This window comes from Rhagoletis pomonella, unplaced genomic scaffold (genome assembly GCF_013731165.1).
Source record: "Rhagoletis pomonella isolate Grant_MI unplaced genomic scaffold, Rhpom_1.0 Rhpom_scaffold_00004, whole genome shotgun sequence".
NCBI classification, from domain to species: domain Eukaryota; kingdom Metazoa; phylum Arthropoda; class Insecta; order Diptera; family Tephritidae; genus Rhagoletis; species Rhagoletis pomonella.
Genome location: NW_023458558.1, coordinates 9,212,614 through 9,239,971, shown reverse-complemented (window position 1 = coordinate 9,239,971; position 27,358 = coordinate 9,212,614). Strand labels below are relative to the sequence as shown.

Genomic DNA, 27,358 nt, shown 5'->3' with positions numbered 1-27,358 from the left:
AATATACAATGTCAAACGAAGGAGTGCTAAGAAATCTTTAGTTTGAACGCTAAGAATATTTTTGATGCGTTGGAAGAGGGTTGCCACCTGGTTAAAAAGTTAAATCCAAATTATTTTATAAGTTAAATCAATTATTAAAATATGCGTATCAATTGAAGAGGGTTTGAAAATTTTTTATTTCCGACCTGTATTTAGCGGGTTTGCCACATGTTTGAAAATTAAAATTCCACTTAATTCATCAGCTAATTAAAATATGTATTACCTGCGAAGGAGAGTTAACAATGATTAAGCTTGAAAATACTTTTGAAGAAGAGGGCTGCCACCTGTTTCAATTAACGAATTGAAAAAGTATATGACGAACAAAATGTTAAGAAAGCTTTAGCATTTCGAATGTTTGAAGAGAGTTGCCACGTGTTTAAAAAGTAACATTCAAATTATTCAGTAAGTTGGATGAATTACTAAAAGATGTGCATAAATCGAAATGGGTTTGAACGGGATTTATTCCTTAAAACACATGCATACATACAGATCAAGTTAAATATGTAAAAGCTTGTAAAATTTCAATTCACAATTTCAAGCTATTTATTCAGAATTCTTTGCTATGCTGTTTTATAGCCCATTTAATTTTAGTACAATAAAGTGCAAGTTTCAAGTGGCTACAAAATACCTTTAAGTTTTAATATTTTTTTTTTGTTTTTGCTAACGGTGTCACGCATTCTCTTCCATATAATAAAATCTTCGAACAGACTTTATATGTACTCAATAACACGTTTTTTAACATTTTAGAAAAAGATTAGATTAAGATCACGAAAATTCCCCAAACACCAAATAAATATTATTTTGCGTGAAGAAGTAAGGCCTCGCTCCGAGAGCGGATCATAAGCGAATGATATAAAAATTTAAAATTACGAAGGGTTAAAATAAAAGTACATTTAAAATAGGTACTTTTGGATATTTAAAATTTTTATTCAAATTGGTATTAGATGATCCATGAAGTTTCATTTTACCAACTTTCAGCTTTAGCTCAAACTAACCGTTTATGAGCTACATATTGCATTTTTTTCGGGTTTTTCGTTGATTTGGAACCACTGTGCGCCGCATCGTCAGCGCCAGCACCAGCGCCAGCGCCAGCAACATTGCACCAACCTGACTTTGGCAATCATCTTTCGCCATTTTCTTTCTTCTCTATTTCTGTCTTGTGTTTACTCGATTAGAAATGCCGTAAATTCCCGGGGGCAAATCGGCCTCTATTTAGAGTAACGATGCCGGCACACATATATACATACATATATATTCATTGCTGCTTTGTCTACATAGGACTGCATCAAGAAGCTAAGATAATGCAATTGTTGCTATGTCTCAAGATTTATTTTTTGCACTCTCTACTTTACTCTCTTTCTTGCTCAGTGACCTTTAATTAAATCGATTTGGTCTTCTACAGCTACTGCTGCGGCAATTTCAAATTTATTTCGCCGATTCTGATTTTAGCTGCCACTTGAAAAACTGCTTCCTGTTCCTAAATCTTCATCGCCGCCGCTCTTGCGGTCGGTGCTGCTTCGTTTGCATATCTCAAACAAGTTTTCGATACTTTTTACTTTAACTTTTTCATGCCGAATTCTTTCATTATCTTAATTTAACGCAATTCCATTTACTTTGTTAAAATCTTTTTAATTTTTTTCTTTGGTATTTCATAATAGAGATTTATGAGCTTTAAATGGCTGACAATGCGCGTCGCGTTCACTTTCGTAGGCAGCTGGCGTAGGTATGTAAGTAATTTAGTCGCAAACTTTTTTGTTATTGTTTTTTCGTTTTCAATTTGTTTTATTAAGTGATTGGTTTTTTTTCCTGCACATTTTTAAATTAACATACGCATGTGTGTACGTAAGTGCTCCAAAGAAATGCTGAGGAAATAAATTAAAATAATTATATTTTTTTTGCCAGTGTTGTAATTTTGCGGCTCACGAACGCCAACTCGCCGCTCAAGTGTGTGCATTTGTGTGCTAACAGGAACCGGCCAGTGTAACGCATACATATATATGTACTATAATGCGGGAAGCAGCGTCAACAGCTACAGAAAATGCTGCAATCAGCCATTAGCAGTGGCAATCTGCGGTTGCTGCCACCAATGGTGTTGCTCATTTAGCTGCCACTGCCGTCGTTGCTGCTTTGGCTGCTTCCGTGTTTCCAGTTTCGCTTTCGTTTGCATGCCTATTTTTCTTTAAAAAAAAAATTTTCAATTTACAAATTGGCCAAGCACATGCGGCCAGTAAGCCGCTGAACTTTATGGCATTGGTGGTGTGATGCAAAGGCGTAGTGATTGATTTATTTAATGGCTGTTTGGTATAAAAACTTTACCAGAAGCATCAAATAAAAGTTAAATAGTGAAATATTTGGCCCACCAATCAGTTTCTGCTGGCAAGCCTAGCCCGCTAGGCCCGCTAGGAACAACTTTTAGAGCTTAAAAATCCAATTTCAGCAATATGAACGTTCATCATTTGACCAAACCGACCATAGGCAGATATTTCTCAAGATTCAACACACTGGCGGTTGACGTCCGTCCACATTGCATTTTTGTTATGGATCACACTTTTCCACAATCTCCTAGGAGCTGATAATCACCCATCTGCCGGAGCAGTTAATCGTCCGGCTGAGCTATCTTTTATGCAGAATATGGTCGAACAAAAGCATGTCTGCCCATTGGAATGTAATTGCGTTTTGCCCAATCCATAAGAAAGCCTCTGCAATATGTCTCAGTTTAGATATTGCCAAGACCAGGGATCGAACTGTGGTCCTACCACTAACCACCCAGCTATAGCGGCCTCCTTTTTATCGATTTTATGCTGCCATGTCTGAATTTGGTATAACTGTGAAGCTAATACGTCTGTGTGAAATAACGTTGAGCAACCATCGGCTATGTCCGAATTGGTGGGGATCTCTAGTCGTTTGATGCCGAACCTGCGAATTCGTTTGTTGAACGCAAGAGCGTACAATTTCTGGTCTGTGACCTTAACAACTACGCCTTCTGCTCTGCCTTATCGAAAGTAGGTAGAGAAGCAAAACGTGTAGGTCTGGCAAAGTAAGCATAAGTAGCATCAATATCATTGTTTAGCTTGACATCTAACGAAGAATTGGCCTTGCCAACAAATGCTAAATACCTTAGGCTGAGTAGGTAATTGAGCAGTAAAGACTTCGCTCGTTGTACAAAAAACTGGTGTATGAATAGCCGATGACATCCTCTGATGAGGTGACGCCTGAAGTTTTCGAAAGAAATACATTACAAAAGATTTGTTAAAGTTGGCATAAATCACTAAGTGGTAGGGCTGGGATTACCCGCGTATTCAGATGTCCGCCTATCCGGTCGGATATTCATGTAGACTGTCAAACACCAGGTATCCGGTTAATATCCGTATTTCCGGTTCAAATCCGCTTAATATCCGTTATTTTGCTATCCGAATATCTGGTTAATATACGTCATATTTTGTTATCTCGATGTCCAGTTCATATACGGGTAATATCCGTTTATCCGGTTAATATACTTAAATCCACATATTCGGATTTTTAGTCAGATATTAGAATTTCCGTATTATCCGGTTACTCAAAAAATTCGCATGGAACTCCCAGTCCTAATAAATGGTTAAAGCGCAAATCAAGGAGAATATAAGGAATTTAAGGTATGAGTGCCGATGCTGTTATGTAGTGCGCAAGAGAGTGAAATTTTTCAAAAGTGTTTTAAAATTAAGCAATGACAATAGCAATCTACCTATACAACCATGCATTATAAAAACATAGCAAGGTAGAACCGTTCGGCTATGATTTTTTTTTGAAGTTTGCCAACATTTTAAAATCATATAGAAGTGAAAATAAAAAATTGAAATTGTTCGAAATTGTTGTTGCTTGAGATGGAAAATGAAAATGTGTGTGTGAGTTTGTGAGTAAATTTAAAAATTAAAATGTTTGGAAACGTCAAGAATTTTAAAAGTAACTCTCAGCGGTTCTACCTTACTATATTTTTATCATGCAACCATGATGCAATAATACAAGGTGTTATCAGTTGGCAACTTCTGGCTCTAATTCCGCCATATTGACTGCCTTACGTGAAACAGTGTTACTTCTTTAACTATTCTTTGCCCATTAATATAGTTGAATGCTTTTTTATTTTTTCTCAGTATACACACTTTGTTTTCTTAAAAGGGTATTTTATCTTATTTTATTTCATTTCATAACGAATATCTATAAAAAAGCAAATTTTTTTAAGGAGAAAATGTGAAATTTTTACTTTTTCCCCATCTGGGGATTCATTTCTTCCCGTTTTTCTTCTCATTCTTCTGAGCTAAGGCAGTGTCAAATCGAGCTGTCACTACTGATACCACCTTGTATTATTGCATCATGCTATACAACAACATGGCAACACATGCATACATATGTACATATGTTTTTGGATATTTTTTCACAAATAAAATAAAAACAATCTATGATTTTACATTTTTTTGTGTGTCTTTTGTTTCGAAATTTGTCCAGAGCAACCGAAACTGATACGCAGAAAAGCAAAGTGCGCCACTTAACGGCTAATAGCGATTGGTTAATTAGGGTCAACTGGAGCTAAAATGACAAATGTTGGCACAATTATCTATATAACGGTAATTTGCCGAATGTTGCACGATCGCCAACTCATTTAAGTCGTTTAAATGATCGGCGATGTTAGTTTAGTGCAAAGGAGAAAATATATGTATAAGATAATAAAAAGCAAACACAAACAAAATGTTAAAAATTTTGAAACAACAAATTTAAGTTAGCAGCATCGCCAATAGCTACATATCTGAGCGTAATCAATGATTCGAGACATAAGTGACCGACTGAGCGTACGATGCATGATCGATGACTGGCGTGAATAAATGAAAAATAGCGTAAACGCAAACGCAACTAAATAAGTATAAGCATGGCAACATTAAAAAAATAACAGAGTTTAAAAAAAAAAAATGGAAAAGTACCGAAAAATTTGGAAATCGAAAGTGCAAGCAATTTAATACTATTTTTGGCGCAGGAAATCAATAAACAACAAATGCCAGCTGTTGACTAACTTAGTTTGGAAATAAAAAAAAAAACACACACATTGAGAGAAGATTTTAATATTCGACCGAATAGTATTGCACAAAATCGTCTGCAATAGCATTTCAGTAACAACACCGCTGGCTGGAGGCTATCTCGTGGCGCCCTGCAGCTTTCGGATATCAATTGCTTAACGGTTTATGAAAATTTAGTTAATTTTTAATAATTGTCGACACGCTACAATGCGGCAGCTGATAAATTATCGTCTGCAATTTTCGACAAATTCAACCGTTCACTATTATCGTTAGCTGATTATTGGATACGGTATTGATGAGCGATCGATGATCGTTGGGGGGGAGGGGGAGAAGCATTGCGCTGCTTAAAAGCTTATATCCGGTTATAAGCTCAATTAGATATGATATTTCATTATTGTTGAGCTGCTAGGCTATGAAGAGTCGGTCTCTTTTTAAATTTCATTATTATTTGTCACATTCAAAGCTTTTTTTTATAGTTGATATGTGCGCATAGCAGCGAAAACGAGTTTGCAATTATTTATTTAACATTTAACTTCATTTGGGCAAAAGTTTAGTTGGAATTGGTTTGAGTAAATTGCAAAATACTTTCGTGTCATGTCTGGATGTGCCAGTGGGTGATGGCCAAAAGTCTATAATTTTTTTAGCACCAGAACTATGTTATGTACATGTATGTGTATGTATGTATATGTAGTATAATTATTATAGAACAATATTTTATTTTTCTATTTTTGTAGTTATCGTCTGCGCCAAAATATTGTTTATGGCGCATTTATTGCTTTTTTCACCTGCTGATAATCTATTAATCTTATAATGAAATAATTTAGCAAAACAACCAGCAGAAGTTAGAATTTCCGTTTCTTCCAACACCGCGATAATAAAAATACGAACGTGTATACAGTACTTTCAACAAGAAAGCAGCCGGCTTAAGTCAAATGGAATAATGGATTGGCATGGAATGGATATAATGTACAGCGCGATTTTTTTTTTTTTTTTGTATATTATAACGTTATTTATCTATTAGTGCATTTAAAAGATGCCATGTTTGAAAAAACTTCATAAATTTTTTATGATCGTAATGCCATGCCCAGTGGGAATACGGCATTATGCCATTTTAAAATGTCTCATGTGCCACTTAAAAGATGTCATCCGCACACAGATTTCTTAACTATTATCGTTCTCAAATGACACGAGTATTTTTAAATGTAATTTTTTTCAATAAAATTTTTGCCAATGCCCGGTGGAGTGCCGGAACTATACCGGATTTTCACTAGACATCTGATCACGAAAATTTTACAACCAAGTTGGGCATTGATAAATGCGTATGTCATTACCTTGTCATCTGCCACTTTGCCCAATTGAATAAAATATTTGAAAAAAATTCAGAATCAAATTAATTTCCTCGAAACGAAGAACTAACATTACATTTTGTAAGTCACTGTTGTAGGTATTTTACGCGATATAAAACTGGTGCTTAATAAAACTATGCACACATGTATGTATCTCATTTCCTTCAATTCTTCACTGCCATCAATTTATTATATAATTGCACGCGAATTAATTTATTTTCTTATCACGGCTCTTGTACCACAAAAACACATACCCACCGATTTACAAATAGATAAGTTTTACACAAACTCATTAACGCTTTTGGAATTTTGTGACTATCATAAATATGAGAGTGTTATATTTACATTAGGGTGGCCCTTAAATGTAGGAAGCAAATTTATATTTTAATTTTAGATTTCCTGAGCCACAACCCCTACGTCAATGCTACTATAGTTGAAGATATCACATATAAATTTTGGTTCGGATTGAAATCGGTTAACGTGTGTCACACAGGGGTCAAAGTTCAGATTACCCTATGAAGACGTCTCAACCGACTCCAATCGGGACCAAAATTTTTAATATGATATCTGTGACAGTGCTATTACCGATTGAGGGGGTGAGACCTAAACAAGTTCTTAATTTTATTTTTAAGGACCACCCTAATTTACATACATATAGTACAATTTCGCATATGAACACCTTGCCGCACTTGGGCTGGTTGATTGGTCTTTATCTTTTATCATTTTACATCAGCCTTTTTGTTGTTTTATTGTACTTGTGTTTATGTTGTTATTGTCAACTAAAGTGCTGATATGACTACAAAGTAGCAACGTATAGCCTTACTTATCTGCTTATTTACAATATAATTTATTTATTTTTTTTTATGTGTATTCGCACTCGTAGGTAAAACACTTGTCGTCGATTCACTGCGCCACTTCTCGTTTGTATTCGCTTGTATGCGTTTCAGTTTTTTGCGAGTTTTTCGTTTTGACTGCATTATCTGCAAATACACAAATATGTACAGATTTGATATGCTTAACACTAACCATAAACAAAACAGACCAATTTTATGAATTCCAACTGATAAGAATGAAATTCGCTCGAAAGCACAGAAATTTGCTTCAGTTTTTTTTAACACAAATAGTTTTTTTTTCATTTATTTCTGATAGTAGATACATCAGGTAAAAGTGTGATTTCGACGAATTTTATTGCGGTAAATTGGAATACATTACATATGTAGTCTACCGCTGAAAATCCCATCACTCAGAGTAGAGATGGTTGTGGGGCTCACCTTGTCGCAACGGGTCTGGGTTTCGTTAAAAGCTCTCATTCGTACCGGCCCTAACGGCAAAGGTACAAATACAGAACAAACGCGTTGAAAAAAGGCCCATCAAATTAATTTTAATCGCTTATACACATTAGAAGATATGTATGTATTTTTATCAGAAATTAATAAATAGAATCATTCTATTAGAATGTGCTATTTACTGATGGAGCATTGCCTTCACAATAATTTGAGCTTAAGACAATGTTTTTAAGAAAAAAATAGGGGTACTCACACTTGCCTGGTTATCTGGATACAGATTACAATTTTTTAGTATAATTTATTGCTTTTAATTAAATAGAAAATAAAATACCAACTACATAGATAACTAAACTTGATCAACAGGCAAGTGTAAAATTTTATTAGAAAGCAACAGTATTTTGCAGAGGTAGACGTTTTTCCCGCTATTTCGGAGATAACCACATTTTCTCATCAGACTTCTTCAACTCGTTCACTGCGATTTGAATCTTGAAACTCCAGAGTGTAAAGCCATTGCTCTACCAACCAAGCTTCTGGTCAGGTTTGGGCTTTCAAGCTAATAGGCGAATAGCAAAGTTTGAGTGCTTCAGAGGTTTTTTCTTTATATGAATTAAAATTAACCACAATGATTGAGAATTTTAGCAAACCTTCGAAGGTATATATTTAGTTTATTTAATAAATTGGAATGTTCAAGAGTTCGTTCGAAATTGTGTCTCCAAATGTAAACGTCAACATTTAAAGACATTTTTAGCATCAAACTGTGAGAACTCCTTTCTAGCACTCGTTGCAAAATCGTCACAAAACTTTACTGGTGTTGCCAGACATTTATTCTTTGCGTAAATTTTTTATACATATATCGCCTTTCGCTTTGCCATCATGCAACCCTTGTGCAAGGTTGCAAAATGTAGTCGCTTAAAAGACATACCTTTGAGTGTGACAAAATGTAGACGGCGTGTACGGTTAGAAAGTCTCTAAATGTAGACATCTGCATTTTGAGATACAATAGGGAACGAACTGTGAACATCCAAAAAAATCTTTTTTGTCAAACTTGTTTTCATATTTATATTTCAAAACCGAAACGAAACCGAAACGTTATTCTGATTTGGTTGAATTCCTTGAACAAAACCTATCAGAAGCATTAAAAAATACAGAAATTTACTTCGTTTTTTTACGTAAAATGATGCGCTTGACAAAAATCGGCAAAATAGTCAATTTGGTGGAGTGATAATTTTATAATAAAATGCACAAAATCTATTTTTATTGGAAGAAAATGTACAACACCGTCGACAAAAAAAAATTGCGTCTAATTATATTAACATTTTATGGGCTACAAAACTGCGAACTGAAAGTTGAAGATTTTTATGATCATATTTTTGTATTTCTTGCATTTTCCCCGATTTCTATATGAAATTAAAAAAAAATCGATTCTGCTGGTTTCTGCTGTTGAATGAACTACATATGTATGTATGTATGTTTTTATAAAAGAAATAAGAAAATTTGGCATGAAAAATAAATAAAATCGTCAAAACGTCAGGGTATTCATATTTTTGACGCTGACTGTATTGGACTAACAATAAGCTCGTGATAGTCACCTGCTATTTTACAGCAAACGAAAACATACGAGCATTTCATCAATACCTATCACATCGTTTGTACGTCAACCGGCATGGAATTAAATTATTTGGTAATTGCTTCTAAGCAAACACTTTCACATTTAATAGATAAGATAATTAATTGAAAAGTCCGATTCTGGTTGATTTCAGAGCACTCTTACCGCTTACTTTTTTTTATTGATTGACACTTTATCTATCGCTTTGTATGAAGTGCTTAAGCTCTAATACTACAAATAAATATGTATGTATCTATGTAAATATGCAAACAAATAGACAGCTTTTAAATTATAGCCACTTCCAGCCTTCTTATTTCAGCCATTGTTATAAACTTTGAAATCTTGCAAATTGATGCGCGTGTCTTAATGCTTTCGATTCTTAAATTTTCTTTGTACTTACACATTTGCAAATCGAAAAAAATAGAACAATTTTTATGCGATCATGTTGTTTTGCGTGATCACGTGGCTCAAAACGCCGGTTGATCGTCGTATCTCTCTATTTACAATTTTTCAATTTCATTTCAGTTTGCTTAAAATATTTGCGTACTCATTAAGTGCCTATCATTGTCATTTAATTAGCGCATTTTGTTGTTAATTGTTGTGTAAATATTTGCGTCGATAAGCAATGTTATAATCGATGTTTATATCGAGTATATGGCAATGAAAAGTAGTTGTTAAGTGAATTTTTTTTATTTGAACTTGTGGAAACTTTTCTACACTCGATGTCTTATAGCGTACAAAATTAATTGCTAATACATAAAACACTAAAATAATATAAATTTTAAGTGTCCTCCAATTACACCAATATAGCGTTTTTAGATTATGGCAAATGTCACAATGACATTTAGTGAATGTCAAGACTCCCGATTAGTGGAATCTTAACAAAACTTACAATTTTGTTTAACCAGATTTACGACGAAAATTACCAGACATCTATATTTCAGCTGTGGCTACCATATTTCTCAAGTATAAATAGAAAGGCATTAAATGAAATTGTTTTCATTATAAAGTTTACATATTGCCGCATTGTGCAAAACAGTCCATAATTAAATATCGGCCCAGGTTTATAGAATCAAATTAATACACATACATACAGTGACACAAAAAAGTGACCACGTGTTGATTTTTTTAAATATTCATATTGTGTTTTGAGTGTTTTTTTTTTTGTAGTTATTTTCGTATAAAATTTAGCAAAATTCCACAAATTTTCAAATTTCGAAATTTCAAAAATAATCTAAATCTTTAGCACATTTTTTAGGTATGCAGTTTTATAACCCATACAATTTTAGTTCAATGAAGTGCAAGTTTCAACCGGCTAAAAAATCGCGTTAATTTTTATTATTATTATTTTTATTGCTTTTGAGGTTTTTATATAACAACTGAAATTAATGAAAACTGGCGTTGATTTTTTGTCATTTTATTGCGAACAGTCCACATTTTATTTCATAAAAAATGCATTCTTATATGGCAAAAAGTGGGGAAATCCGTCAATAAAAATTTATTAAAAATCAAATGCAATTCTTAAGCCCCTTGAAACTTAATCTCATATCGTCGCTGTTTGGCTAGTTTTTGTTTTATTATAAAGTCACAAGCCCTTGTTTAATTTTGTCGAAAAAACCCCAAAAAATATTTTGTTAATAATTTCCTTTTTTTTTTCTCATTTCAGATTCTTCCAAATAAACTATAACAAAGTGCGCTTCCAGCAGTTACATTTCCAAAACAATGCACAGATTTGCGCTTTCTATGATTCGTATGCGAGCATAAAACAAAACAGAAAGTTGGAAAATAATAAAAAAATGGCTACAAAGCAATCATTAGTGAACAAATAAAACTTGTATTACAACGCAAAAAAAAAAAAGAAAAAAGTGCAACTGATATTTGTTTGCATTCAGAAAGTGTTTTTGTTTTTGTTTTGTTTTGTTTTTTTAATTAAGGAAATACAAACGCCACATGTGTAGCCAAAGAACAACAACAAAATCTATAATTGAAGTAGGTGTGTTTTCGAAATAGAAAAGATACCCCCTGTAAAACTGCCGCATCTTTTTTGTTGTTCGAAAATCGATATCAAGTTGAGTGTTAAAGATCGGTGTTCCTTTTGAATGTACATAGTATGTGTCTTCACATCATTTTCGTTCATTTTTGTTTGGATTTTCCGTTGAAAAAGTCAAAATTTTTCTTGTTTATAAATTAGTGTGTGTCAAAAAGTAACTAAACAGTTATTCGACGTATTTGCGCGTTCCGTTGCCTAAACGCATTGTTTAGTGCATACGCGATTAGTGCGAGCGAACGAACCTACTACGCCACGCACACGCTCCGCTCTCCACCAACAACAACAGAGCAAACGGCTACGACGCCAAATCGCGTTCGAAGAGTTTAATTTGTTTGTTGCCCGCGATTTCGATTCACTATCAATCTCGTACGCAGCAGGCAGCATAGTGTCGGCCGGTGATGCTTTTTAGTTCCGACGCGTCGTCAAACATTCATCACAGCTGATAGCGATGAATCCAAATCAACACAGTGGTCCCGGTCCACCGTCAGCTAAAGCAATCGCAACAGTTTCAATGAATTCAGCGACAGGACAGCATAATTCGTATATGGGAATCGGTGTGAGTGGTGGTGTTGGTTACGGTGCGGTTGGCGTTGATCAAGTTGACGCTTCGATAATGGCGGCAAAGACATTTGCAACAAAGTGTGCAACAACAGCAACAACAACAACCACATATGGCGGCATGAAAAGTGCTTACGCGAGTGCAACACCCAATCTAGGGACGATGACAACAATAACAACAACAACAGCAACAGCAACTAATGGTGGTGGTGTTGGTGTCGGCGCTGACACGCCCTTTGCCATGACAAATGGGTGTGCCAACAACAATAGCACTATGAGCAGCGGCAGCATTAGTAACAACAATGCTGGCAACAATCATTCTGTGCCACCGCCCGTTGCGCGTACAATCTCGTCAGATCGTCTGGTGACGGGGCCTTCATGCAAAGCACTCAGAACTGCGGTGTCAGCACTTTACTCCGTTGATGACTTTGTCAAGGAGAAAATTGGCTCTGGATTCTTCTCCGAAGTGTTTAAGGTGAGTGTGGAAAGAAAAATAAATAATGAAGAGTTAAACTTATCTATACATACATAGCCCATGGCGGCTAGTGCAGCTCACCCCAGCGCTGGCGATAAGTAACTTTATTTAAAAATAATAATTAATAATGTAAATGATGCAAAATTGGAAATGGCCTTCAGTGTAGGAAAATTCATAGAAATGGCCTCACCGCCTGCTTCACCTCCGTCACGGCAACACTTTCGTTTCTGCACCCAAATATCTATGTATGTACTGTATTGGCAAAAAATGCAACACTGGCTGCTTCGTTTGCTCGTAAAATAAAAATGAATTAATTTTTCTTGCAAAATATGCTTGTTGTCTGTTATATTTATTGCTGATGCATTTCTCAGCAAATCCGTCACATCAAATTAGCAACACAAAGACGTTGGTGTTGCAACATCCATCCATCTTCATTGTTGTACCGATTAGTGAACTGCTCGCTAAATATGAAGCTAGGTGCATATATGTATATGTATGTATGTGTGAATGTATATGCTGCAAGCACGATTGTTTGTATACATACATACTACTTAGATGCCTGTATGCATTTGTGTCTGCGGGTGTGTGTCCAGGCGCATACAACAACATGTTGCGCTTGAATTAATTCCCAACCGCCGCACTCAACAATCGGACAACAATGCGCACTCAATGCCGTTGCAATTGCCGTTACTTTTGCCGCTGTCGGCTGGTAAAAGTGAAAATTATCCAATCGAATAGCAATGAATTGTACAAACAAAAAGAAAGAAAGAAAGAAAGTTGTTTCACAATTTATACTAAGTTGTAGATATGTATGTATGTACATGCTTACATTGATACATTAAAAAAATATTCGTATGTGCACTTTTTTCTAGATTTTAATTGCATTAAGCTAGTTAACTATGCATACATATGTATGCGCTGCGCCTAACTGTAGTAAATACTAAATGCACATAGTTTTTGCTTCATAGAAACTTCATTGAAATAGTGAAACCGTGGAGGCGCAAAACTTTAAAAATTTGCTTACAATAGTTGGAGTAAATTTGTTAAAGTGAAAATACCTGGTTTTGAAAAAAAGCCATACATTGAGCAATATTTAACCTTAAATGCATTTGACGTAACTTTAACCGTTTCAATTTGCTTTCGGACCACATAAAAATGTAAATGTTGAACACATACGTATGTAGAAAAATCAAGCATTTTTTGTAAATTTTACGCCTGAAAGCAAAAACTGAACATACATTTTTGATAATTTTATAAATGGACATAAATTGTTGGCTCTTAGAAACTGGGCATACACACTGTAGAAAATTTTTTCATAATTTAAAAACTGGACATAAATTTTTGGCCATTAAAGGGCACATAAGCGACATAAATTTGGGCTATTCATTTTTGGTCATTGAAAAACTACGAACAAGTTTGCACTGATAAGAAGGATAAAATTTCATGTCTTTGAAAAGCGGATACATAAAATATTGGCGTTAAAAAGTATCTAGAGAATCAGCTTTAGAATTGTAAAAAAGTAAAATGCATGCGATTATTTAAACTTTTTGCAGTTCATTTTTTCTCGCCCACCCTTAAAAACTCATAATTTCGGTTTTTAAAGTACCAAGAAATTACGTCTAGTTTTTAAAATTCCAAAAATTTATGTCCGATTTTTTTATGACTATAAATGTTTGTCCAATTTTTGATGGGCCAAATTTTATGTCCACATTTTTAATTACCTTTCCTTATTTTAGGTTGTCAGAAATTTACGTCCACTTTTCATAACCATATTTTTATGATTAGTTTTTAAATGATCAAAACTTGTATTTTTAGCGGACTTCAAAAAGGGGAGGAGGTTATCAATTCGATCAGAATATTTTTTTTAGGCATGTAACTTTGGACCACGTGACCCGTTAATTCTTTTTTTTTTATCGGAAAGGTAGTACGTGCCTCAAGGGTGGTCCTATATTAATTTGTTTTAGTTCCGATAATTGGATCATGAAAAAACTAACGGTACTACTCCTAAATTTGTGTATTTCAATGCACGGTTGTGTTTTTTTTGCTCAACAATTACTTGTTTTTTAGTTTTTAAATATGAATTCAAAATTTAATTCCCGTTTTTACTTTCAAGCACAATTGTGGGTTGTTGATCAAACGAAAAATAGGTCTACTCTGTTTATGAAAAGTTAGCAAGAAAATTTTCAAGAAGACTTGGTTATTTATGAGAACAAAAGTCTACATAAGTTTTGGTCATGTATCCTGGGTGTATTTGAAATTTTTTTTAAGCGGCATTGAACGCTCTCTTGGGCATGCTCCTAGTTGAGAGTGGGTCAAAAAGGATCTTAAAAATTAAATAAGGAAAACCATTCGCCAAACAACTTTGTGTATCTACTATGATTTTAGCTGGAAGTGTTCATGCATATATTTCAGATTTATACTTCCGATATTTATTCAGCCTGGGGTGGTTGTTGTAAAGCAGGCAGTCGCCAATTCGCTGCTGAAAAATGCGACATCGATCAAGATTCAAGAAGATCAACATTTAGTTTGATACCGAGACGATGAAGTGCAATCATCTGAATTTTTCCACTTTAGCTGCTCACTTTTCACGAGGCGGAGGTTATAAAAACTTGGCGCGTACGTCTTAAAGACCCCACAGTATATTTCTGGAATACATGTATCAACATGCGCTTCATCTTTTAGGGCATGCCGCACTTCTTTTCCTGTTAGAGTGCATATTCTCCCCCTCCTCCCATTCACTTAGCACACTATCGGCAAAGGCAATTATTACAATTAATATGCATAGAGTAAAATATTTCCATGCGGCGTTCACTGGCTTCTCTACAAAATTAAAATTATAGCAAACAATCGGTCAACCGAACGGTAAATGGCGCGCAGCCACTTAATCACGGCATCATCACGACTTGAGTGTGGTGAGTGAGTGGCTTGTGGCGTGTAGCGTGCTGCGACACAAATAATAGCCGAAAGAGAGTTGAAAACTCTCACCGCATTCAAATCATGCAGTGCAACAATAATATTTATTGTGGCAAGCAAAATCGGGTAGCTGCGTGGATAGTTTGCTTGTACGCTGGTTCACTGGCTCGTGGCTTGTAAGCCGATTGGTTTCTTGAGTAGAAGTATGCATTAGAAGTGGCTTCCATGTAGCGCGAAGCTCTTTCTAGCTCACATAAGCATAGCGTAGATATCTACTCGTATTATGTTCTGGTAATAAAAACAATACTTAGTCAATGCAATACGCCAACCAAGCAGCATGCTTCTACTCGAACGCCAAAGCCAAGCTGTAGAAAACCAATTTTCATTCATACGCTACAGCCGTAAAAATGCGGCCGGCCAGAAATGAGGCTGAAAGTCGCTGCTGCAGCGAAGAACAACAATAAAGCGCCTTTGCGGCAATAAAATGGCGCGCTGTGAGTTTACAAACAGCTTGCACTTAATTTGAGACGTTCGACCACCTCGATGGTCCAGCGTTGGTTCGCTGGTAAGCGTCCGCGCCGGGTGCTGCTGCTGGTGGAGGCCATTGTTTTCCGGCGGATGGGCGCCCGCATACCCTCACCGTGCGGACAGTTTTCTGTTGTGGCGTCTCATTCCAGTACATCAACAATAAATCGTAAACGTGCAACATGCAGCGCCGCGCAGCAAACGCTTAAGACACCAATGCTACTCCGAATAGCATGGAAATTTTAAACCGCCATCTGTGTTTGCCAGCTGTGTCTGCACGACGGCTATAAAAAGCTTGTAGAATTCGGCATAGAACGATAAAACAAATAAGAGCTGCCGCTGCTGCATTGGTTTCGTTCGCTTTGTGGCATTTTTAAGCTGTGAATTATACACGCGTCCATCGCGTTGACCCGTTGTGGGCGGGTAGGTGTCTGCGCAATGCTATCCAAAGGCTGTGGCCACATTGCTCTGTAGGCCATCAGTTTTTGGTTTGGCTAGTAGACTTTCTTCAATAGCGTTAAATTTTTGGGTTGAACTCAATTTTCAACTGTTGCCAACATCAATTGAAAAGTAGCGAAAGAATGCTTTAAGCTTAATTGTTGGTGGTGGAAATTTCCGTTTAATAGTTCGTTGCGGTTTTGGCTTCGCTTGACCGCTTTTGGTACTCGTACTTCTTGTGCTGCTGGGTTAGGTACTGAAATGAAAAACCGTAAAAATGCCAATCTTAAATGTTTGCCATAAATGTTTGTGCGCATGCAAAAATGGTTCATTCGTCACGCGTTTGTGATTTTTCGCGAATGCGCTTACATATTTACATACATAAATACTTTTTAGAAAATTGATAGCCATTTACGATTGATGCGATGGCATCTATTATTGCTAATAAAAGCAAAGAATTTAATACTACATATTTTAGTTTAACTCTGCTGTAGCTGATAAAATAAACGATAACAAATTCGGCCATTGTCATACTTTACCAATCGGTCTTAGACAAAATGACAAAGCTTACGTCTGGTCCGACATCTTGACTTTAATTTTTTAACATAAACTACGACCAATTTACTAAGCTAGTCCTTGGGAGCATGAACCGTGCTGAGAAATTTAGCCGGTTTCCTTCTTGGCAAACTCTTTTTGCAGATGCCTTCAAGTTCCATAGAATGCCCACTCCCAGCAGACAGAGTCGCAACCAACTAACTCATAAGGGATGTACCCCATAGGATGGTGTCGATATGTATTTTTTTTGCCTTCAAGTTCACCAGCGGAAGATGCAACAGTGTATAGAGTGCTGCCGTTGGTGTCCTTCTAAGTGCCTCTTTTGAGGAAGGTTTTATTCTTCATCGTACCATTACTTAATGGAAAAGTATCGGCTTGACAATTGCTGTGAAGATACATAAATACAGTAGGAGAGAAAAGATGAGATACCACAGTTGTAGCCTAGAATCTTTTCGCATGCATAGAACGCAACATAGGCTGTGTAAGTCCTCTCCTTTATGTTGAGCCGCCACTATAGTTTGCTATCGAGTTACTTGGTGCTTTATTCAGCTGGGGACTCGATCCACCCAGCCTGGGATTAGACCAGACCAATTTATCCGTCTTTATGTTATCATACAGAAACCGTGAGAATATTGCAACAATTAGTTTAAAATCAGTTGCCACACAGTTTAAAATGGCCTGCAAATTTGTGCTCTTCCACAACATAAATACATTCGTATAACATTTCAATAAATAACAAAATCTTCATTTCCATTCGCCGAGCCAAGGTAGACCGGTGATATTCAAATATGTAGCTAGTTGTCATCACAAACTAACAACATTATTTGATAGCTTAACATGGCTGATGACTTGATTAGTACGATGTAGTTAGTTGTGAAACTGCAGCGCTTAAACTCAGACACAGGTAATAGAATGTATACAATGTAGTAAACATTTTAGCCGTATTCAAATGCAATGCCGCTAACATTTGATAATCTTCTCCATAACTTTTTGCCACTAAATTGATGCTTAAATAATACAGTTTATTTGCCACTAATGGAAAATGAACAAGCAACATTTCAAATTGAATTGAGAACAAACGTTAAATTCATTAGCAATATCATACTATGTAGGTAATTGTTGCCCTGAACTGCTGGCTGATTGTAATTGATTGCATTTGTTTTGCAGTTCTACTGTATGCTTGTATGTAATCCTTTTAATTTTTTTTTGCTTTATTAAATTTTCATATTTCTTTGAAGTCTGTATTTTACCCTTTTTTGATCACAAATCTTTGAAGATATGTACACTGCCGGCAAAAAGTATTGGCACAGCTGCTTATTTACAATATATGCAACAATTTTTATTGTAACATTTTTCCGATATTTTTTATAAAAATATGGTTCATCCCACAACAAAAAAAAAAACATAAAAATATCATTTCTAAACTTTGTGCAAAACTCACGAAAATTCAGCAAATTGTCATGGAAATTTTCAACTTTTTAATCAGATTTTTTTTATAATTTTTTTGAGTATACTTATTTGTAACCCAATCAATTTTCCATACAAAAAAAAATTCGAAAATACATTATATGGAAAAAATCAGGGACCAAAAATAACTGTTATCTCGAATTTACAAATTGAAAACGTTGCCTGAATTCCGTTAGGAGTTATTTCCCAACGTTTATTTTTTACGTTGCTTGATAACAGTTATTGCCCGATGTTTATTTTTTACGTTGCTTGATAACAGTTATTGCCCGACGTTTATTTTTACGTTATCTGATAAGAGTTATTTTACTCTCTCACTTTTATTTCATCATCTTTAACTTATTCTCCACCTCCATCTTCATCAATATCCTAATCTTACAACGTTTATCAGACAACGTAAAAAATAAACGTTGTAAAATAACTCTTATCCAACAACTTAAAAAATAAACGTTGGGAAATAACACTTATCGGCAACGGAAAATATATTTCTCCTGCATCACTGTTATCAGGCAACGTAAAAAATAAACGTTGGGTTATAACTCTTATCGGCGAAATAAAAAATCTTTCTCATCTAATAACTGTTATGGAGCAACGTTTTTGCTATAAAACTTATAACTGTTATGTCCCTGGAAAAAATGCAGAACACTTTGAACAAAAAAAATTCCCAAAAATCAGTGCGATTTTTGACTAACTCCAAACTTGCATTTTTTATACTAGAATTTAATGGGCTACAAACTGCGTACTCACAGAAATCTGCGTACTCACGAAAACATCTGATTAAAAAGTTGAAAATTTGCTGAATTTTCACGAGTTTTGCACAAAGTTTAGAAATTATATTTTTATGTTTTTTGTCGTCGTACAATAAAAATTGTTGCATATATTTTTAAAAAAGCATCTGTGCCAATACTTTTTGCCGGCAGTGTATGTGGCTCTGTGGCCCCCAATATGCCTACCTTACACAGTGTTGGTAAATGTAAAAACAATAAAGCAATCTATTCACTGGCATCGCCAACATTATCAGCCCCATCAACGTCAAAACATTAGCACCGCCATTGGCGCAATACAATACCACCAGTGCATACAGCAATCAGCAACACCATCACATTGCAACGCTTTGTTTTTGTGGTGTTGCTGCTGCTGCTGTTGGTCTCTTTGTGCACATGTATACATATATGTATACGATATACCGATACATACGACACGTATTGCTAAGTTATGTTGTTTGCATATAAACATGTTGACGAGTCGTGAATTCACGCCCTTGCGCTTTGCATGTAGCTCTACATGCATTTTGTTGTTGTTTATTTTTATTTGTGTTGTAGTGTATTTTTCTTTGTTTTCCTATTGTGTAGCCCTTTTTCTGCACTTGCATTTGCATTAAATTCTTCTTGTTGATGGTGTTTGTGCAGTTCAATGTGCCACACGCAGTTATATGTACACACATATAAAAAAAAAAAAAAAAAATGGAACCCGTGTGGGAAGATTAGTCCTGTTTTTGTACATAGTGAGCTTCTACTTTAGAGCAGGTCGCTTATGCTCACGAAAAGAAAAAACCGGAAAAGTACGACTAGGAAGAAATTTTTTCTAAAATTTAGAAAAATTTCGGAAAAACTCCTGGGAGTCACATTTCATTTCCTCGTTTTGTCAATGATAAAAAAATAAGCAAAAACTAGAAGTTGCTTTTAAAGATTTCTAAAGATACAGTATGTCCTTTCACTACGGTCTTTACAATACACACACTTTACTGCATTTAAAATAAATATTTTTTTAAGTCAAAAAATGGTGGGAAACATATGTTTTTTTTTGTTTAGTGAAACGTTTTCGTGTGCATACTTACATACTACAAATACTTGTACATATGTATTATACTTTAATTCTCAGTTGGTTGTTGATCTATTCCCTGTTGTACAAAGTTGATTTTGTAGCAGTCGTTTTAATCGGCTCATTTATTGTAGCATTCCTTCTGTCACTCATAAAAATTCTTTGAATGCTGTCGTAGCCATTGAGGATGAATGATCGGCGGTTCGTAGAAATATGTTGCTGTAATTCATTGAAAAGACCCGCCATAAAAGCCTTCCTTTTCACAAGCTGTTATTAAGTATATCTCACCTGTGTAAAATCAAATCCTGGAACCAATTTTTAACCAACTTCCCCGATGGCTAGAGACTTGGAACTTTAAACTTAGCTCAGAACCTGATGACACTGTGATGATGATGATATTATTCTTTAATATTTGTCTAGTGGATAAAATTGAATTGTAACTTAATTTTTGATATCGTCATCGTAGTTGATGTGCCCCTTGCTGTCGATGTTATATTTTCTATAAATATCACTCTCTCTATCGACATTATCTTTGTTATTGATATTATTTTCGTTGATGTTATTTTAGTTGATATAATTTTCGATGATATTATTTTCGGAGATATTTTCGTTACCGATATTATATTCGTAATCGATATTATTTTCTTAATCGACTTTTCATAAATCGAATAATTTTCTTAATTGATATTATTTTCGTTGAAACTATTTTCGTGATCGATCTTATTTTTGTAATCGAAATTATTTTCGTTATTGGTATTATTTGTTTTCCATAGTTTTGTTATCGATATTTTTTAGGTATCGATATTGTTTTCGTTACCGATATTGCTTAGTTATCGATATTGCTTTCGGTATCGATATTATTTTTGCTATTGATATCGTTAGATATCGTTTTCGTTATCGACATTGTTTTTTTTATCGAATTTTTTTGGTTTTCGATATTGCTATTGTAGTACATAATTACCGATATTGTTTTCGTTATCAATATAATTTTCCTTATCGATATTGCGTTGTTGTTTTTATTTTATATTTGTTAGTATTACTTTTGTCATCAATACTGTTTACCAAAATGTTGTCTTTGTTGTTATCGCTTCGCTGAGTAACACAATTTATTCAGAGCGATTTTTAGGTTTCTAGAAGGCTGTTCACGATGAGTTCTCAACAACTTGTCGATATTATGAAGTAAATTATTCGATTATTGTAGTATTAATGAATTAAAACTAAGAAAACTCAATTAATCGCACGTATCTATTTTTTCGTACTTTAAATTGCTTTCACAGACCGGTTATGAAAAATATCAAACAAATCTAGCGAGGAGATTGAGCTACCGAAATACATCATTGCTCTTTAAAAAAAAGAAGTAATATATTGATCGTTCGTACATTTTATTTTGGTTGTATGCCGCAGTTTACCATTCACTTCCATGTCTATAACTCCGGCTACACGTGAATGCCAAGTTTCTTGCATCTAAAATAAATTTCATTGTTTTTATTTTTTAATTGCGTGTTTCATGTGCTCAAAAAAAAAACCAGAACAATTTTAATCCAAATATTTGCATTCAATTGGCGATCGCTGCCAAACACCGAACGATCTTGGCCATAATGGAATGCTTTGCGGTGCTGCGAAATTGTTTCTATAATTTGTCATTCGTTTGAGAATTGAGCGAAGCAAATTGTAAACTATTAAAACTGTAACTGTTGTTGGTGCAGCGAACCGTCGTCATTCGTGATAAGATGGCTTAAGGCAACAATGGCAGGCACGAAGCTCAATACATACATACATATTGTACATTGAGACAAAAAATGTATAACAAGCAAGTGCAGTTATCCCCGTAATAATGCGAACGTGCGGTTATTTTCACATTTTTCGTTAGCTTCTCACATTCTCTTCTTTCACTCGGCCACAAAATTCGCTGACAGTTAACAATCAAACAGAGCAGCAGCGCACGAGAAATGCCAAATCAAAACGTAAAAATAATACAATCATAAAGAAATAATAACTCAAATAAAACGAGCTTTAGCGGCCAACAACAGTTTGTTGTTGTTTTTTTTTTTTTTGCATAATTTATTGCCAATCAAGTTAACGTTCAGGTGATTATTGGGGTAACACACACACAGCCACATGCACAACAAAATTCATAACAACTGCTGAGTCAGTTGCTGCTGACAAAGAAGCGACTTAAGTGAAATATGTAATTGAAAATTAAATATTTGTGATTCCGAAAATATGTATGTTGCGTAAACACAAGTTCGCTTTTGTGCCGAGGTTCTTCGAAACCACCAACAAAGCAGCGCGCAGTGACATTCACTTTTAGAGCAATTAAGAAGAGAGGTCAATGGAATTTTTGCCGCTGCTATGCGTCCACCCTGACTGCCTGCCATAGATGTTTACTTCCTCTTTTTTTCACACTATGTTAGCCTTTTATGTGTGCGTGTGGCTGCGTTTCTTAATTAACAATGTGGGTGCGCACATCATCCACCCCCTTTGACTTTCGCTACCTCGATGGTTGATGGAAATTGCTGCTTGCTGGCTGTTGAATGAGTTAACCTCAGAGCGCAGAGTTCAAATTTGTGCACGCAGCGACAACAACAACAAAAAGACAAAAACACGCGACGTCGCATGTTGCTGCTGCTGCACAGCACAGCACAGCACAGTTGAGGTGACAAGTGCCGGCGAAGCGGGCCGCTGCTGGTTCAACATTCCATACTCGAGCTCCTCGTGCTGGTATAGCATGTGGCGTGTGGCCTGTGGCATGTGGCATGTGAGGCAGCAGCTATTAAAATTGAAAAATCGAAAAGGCGAAGAAAAAAAAATCTAAAAAAAAAAACAATTCACCGCCTGATCAAGCGATGGGTAATGTTTTAATGAATTGCTGCAACAGCTGTGATTGTGTTTTTGTTTGCTTTTGTTGCTGCTGCTGCTAGTGGCGGTGGTGGCAATTGTTCGTGGCTGTTTTTTTATTTGTTTGTGTCCATTTGTTTTGCTGCTGCTGCTGCTGCTTCTTACAATGCAATGACTTTTTAATTAAATTGTGTGCATCGCATATTCATATTGCATTGTAGTTCATTAATTGCTGGCCGCGACGTCGCTTTCATTTCAAGTTTTGCATTATGTTCGAAAAAAAGAGTGCGAAATCGCCCAAACAGATGCGCAAAAACATGCCCAGAAATATGTGTATAGCTGTGGAGTCATCGTACAGCAAATGTTTTGATTTAATTTGCTATTTAGAGGTTTTTTTATGCGGTTTGAGCATTTATTTTAATATAATTAGTTGCCTTAAATTATTTGCAGCCACAAAGTTTATTGCATTTGTTAGTGAAATTGTGGGGAATATGTTGTGCGTTTTAAATTTTATATTCAGTTGTAGCCAAGAGACTGCAGAATTTAGTTGCTACCGGAATAATGACCCCGATCGCCGAAGAGAGAGATCCAGATAGATATTTTTTTTTTTGGAGCCGCTCGACAGCAAATATTTACGGGACAGGTAGGTACATAGTATATAGTGTGGCACTGATTAACAACACAATCAACGCATATAATTTTTTTTTCTAAAAATTTTCTAAGTTGCATGCAAAATTGGTTGATTAAATCTCCTTTGGTATTTTAAAAGTAAAGTAAATGTCACATAATGTAATAGATTACAAAACAGTCAAATGCATCGTACAGTTTCATAAGTAAAAACACTGTCAGCTCATTGCCAAAAAATGCCTACAGCTGAGATCACCCGTGTTTTGGTATTTGCGTAATGTGTATCTCTTTGAGTTGCTTTTTGCGACATTCTATGCTTTATCATTTTAAATCAACTCCATTGGTAAAAAAATTGCTAACGAAAAATGGTATGACATTTGCTTAACCAAAACTGATACAGTTATTTATGCTATTGTCCATATTTCACCAAATGCCTTTGAGACAAAAATTGACAATACAAGTGCTAAGTGCTAAAAATTTGATTTACAACGCCATCAACTAAAGGCCCCACATCATTTTGTCATTTTCGAAATGTCAATGATAAACTAAAATGGCAAATATACCAGTAGATTAAAAAAAAAAAAATGTTAGTAAAACAGACATAATCTCGAAAAAAAAGTCAATAAATCAAATTTAGCACCCACTTGTTTTATTGGAAACTGGCGCAAATTTTGTGTCAGCGCGCGCAGACCGACAGCCAACAAACTGGCTGACTGAATAACTGACTGACAACATTCCGCGCAAATACATAAGCAACTACCCTGTAAGAAATTTATTTAGTCCAAAAATAGTTCAAGGTAGGGTCCTTTTTCCACAACACTAGTTTCCGCTCAATCTCCGAATAAAGGCTTCAACTGTCCAACATTCCAATGTAGATCATTCAGAGATAAACCAAACGAAAAATCTTCCTCGTATACGCTTGTTATAGCCGAGCGACGCGTTACCCGATGTTGCTTAAACAACAACGCAATACTTTGCTCGTGTACGTTGATGCTTTCACAGATAAAAGAATCGTACTGAGGGTCAAATTCACAGTGCTACTTAGTTAACTTAGAATCGGCTGGTAGCTCCAGATTTTTGTACTGAAAATTTTGATTTTTTTACACTTCGTGTGCTAGCAGAAATAGGATTTTTTTTTAAATATCCAGTGTCCCTCAACGTACAACAAAGCAACCAATCCTAGTCGGGTCCTGTCAAAATTAAAATTTTTTAATCAGAATCTTTAGAAAACTTCCGGGTATGCAGTTTTGTAGCCTATTCAGTGCAAGTTTCAAGTCGCTAAAAATTTCCGTTAATTTTTTATAAGTGGCTTGTTCACACTTACCTGGTTTTCAAGTTATCTGTAGTGTATGTTATTGTTACAAAATGAATACAAAATATAACCACATAACCAGATAACACGATAACCAGGTAAGTGTGAACAACCCAAATATTTTTTCCGCTTTTTCTTCCATATAAAAATAGAACTTGAACAGGCTTTACAAAAAAAAAAAAAAAAAAATATATATATATATATATATAAAAAATCGACGGTAGTTTTTAGCAACTTGAAACCTTCTCTTTATTAGGCTAAAATTGAATGGGTTACTAAACTGCACACCCGAACATTTTCTAAAGATTCTGATTAACATTTGAAGTTTGATTAATTTTTGTAAAATTTGTGCGTGCTTTGAAATTTTTAAGCATGTGTTTTCTGGTTTACATACACTGCCTGAAAAAAATATTGGCACAGCAAGTTTTTTACAATATACGCAACAATTTTTATTCTAAAATTTTTCCGCCTATTTTGTATAAAAATATGGTTCATTCACAACAAAAAAAAAACATAAATATATATTTCCTAAACTTTGTGGAAAACTTGCGAAAATTCAGCAAATTTTCATACAAATTTCCAGATTTTTTAGATTTTTTTTTGAGTACAGAAAAAATGCAAAACACCTTCAACAAAAAAAAAATCTCAAAATCAATGCGATTTTTAACTAACTCCGAACTTGCATTTTTTTTACTAGAATTTAATGGGCTGCAAAACTGCATACCCAAAAAAATTCTAGAAAATTTATTAAAATGTGGAAAATTTTGATGAAAAAATTTGCTCAATTTTCAGTTTTGCACAAAGCTTTAGAATTAAATTTTTATGTTTTTTGTTGTTGAAAGAACCATATTTTTATACAAAATTAGCGGAATTACAAAATTAGCGGAATTACAAAATTAGCGGAATTAGAATAAAAATTGTTGCATATATTGCGAAAAATTTGTTGTGCCAATATTTTGTTCCGGCAGTGTAGATTGATTTATGTATATTTTAAATGAAAATTATTAAAAAAAATCAATAATAAACATACATAGGTTGCAATCAATATAATTTTGATTGTTGATTCTAAATCTCTGACCATATTTGTATTGTATTTACAGTTCGAACACAACTGGGTGGGTAATAGACGCGCGAATCTCGTAGATATCCAAAATGTTCATACTTTTTTAATTTTTTTCTGCCACAAACTTCTGTTTTTCATAAAGATGCCGGCTATATTTATGACCAAGTTGGCAAATATTTGCTATTGACTACACGTCGCACCGTTATACATAACAAGATCGAGGCGCTTACATACCAACCCACATACTAAATAACTGTGCGTCTATCGGTTGTTGTTGATGTTTTATTGCTGTTATTTGTTGGCTACCACTACTGGCTGTCGGCGGCGGCGTTGGCGGAGGCTGTAATTGATGTACTATGTAGTTGTTGCTGCTTTTTTTTTAAACATTCAATTTGCATAGATGCTCGCTAAAATAAAGTTATACTCCGCCATACACAGACAAATAATATATTAGAAATAATAGCCACTTGCAGTCCGCGACAAAAGATAGCCCATCAAAATTTTTACTATATATACTTGGATTTCGGATGAAATCTTTGGGGAAATTTTCATAGTTTCTGAACAAAGACTGAAATTAGGATTTATATAAAAATAATGAACATTAAACAAACAAAAGATAAATAGTCAAAACTGTTCAAGATGTACCGCGATTGGCTAAAATTTTCATTCTTTTCTCCTTGTTTTAATTTTTCTAAAGAAAATATTTTACATATAAATTTTTTTTTTACGTAAAACTCTTTTGAAACACTTCCAAGCCAGTTTTCCTGTCGATGTGGTAGTTCTCTTTCTCGGTAGTGCCATTAAGCTAATATCTACATGCATACATATCTATCTACTTAGGCTTCAACATTCTTGTATTGACCGCTGCCCCAACTTAGTATCAATCGTGAATACCCTCATTGGCTTTGCAAAACAGTTTTGACATGCATGGCGCACATTTATTAAAATTTTCTGCTTTGCTCGCAATTCTTGTTTTTGTCTGCGATTTTGTATAAGTGTTTCGTTTTGTGAGCTGCCTCTAGATGCCTAAGTTTTCTTTTGTGTGAACTACAAATTTCATCACTTAGCGTGCTTGCAATTTTATTGCCAATTCGGTATACAATGTATCTCATTTTAGCGCCATAAAAATTATTATGATTTAGTTGAGTGTATTTAGACTTTTATCAGGGGCTTGCTTTTGAGAGGTAAATATATGTACATACATATATGTATCTACATACATATGCTACTAAGTTGATCGTGTTCGTATGAGTGACTGCTTCATTCTTTGGCGGCAAAAAATTGCTTTTATATTTATATTTTCCAAATTTGCCCTTACACCTAATCGAATGACAAATATTGAGTCTTAAAACGTGGTTAGACATAAAATATGGTTAGACATAAAATATGGTTAGACATAA

At 34.8% G+C, this 27,358-nt stretch overlaps 1 protein-coding gene across 2 annotated transcripts in view; it reads left to right on the top strand.

Annotated features, from left to right (window-relative positions):
- LOC118736955 overlaps positions 1 to 27,358 on the top strand; it is a 139,719-nt gene that overhangs the window by 8,909 nt on the left and 103,452 nt on the right. For both annotated transcript variants that reach the window (XM_036467130.1, XM_036467129.1), the window contains exon 2: positions 10,986 to 12,402. In XM_036467130.1, coding sequence (XP_036323023.1) covers positions 11,818 to 12,402 — 585 coding nt within the window. In that variant the 5' untranslated portion in view covers positions 10,986 to 11,817. The remainder of the gene's footprint in view (positions 1 to 10,985; positions 12,403 to 27,358) is intronic.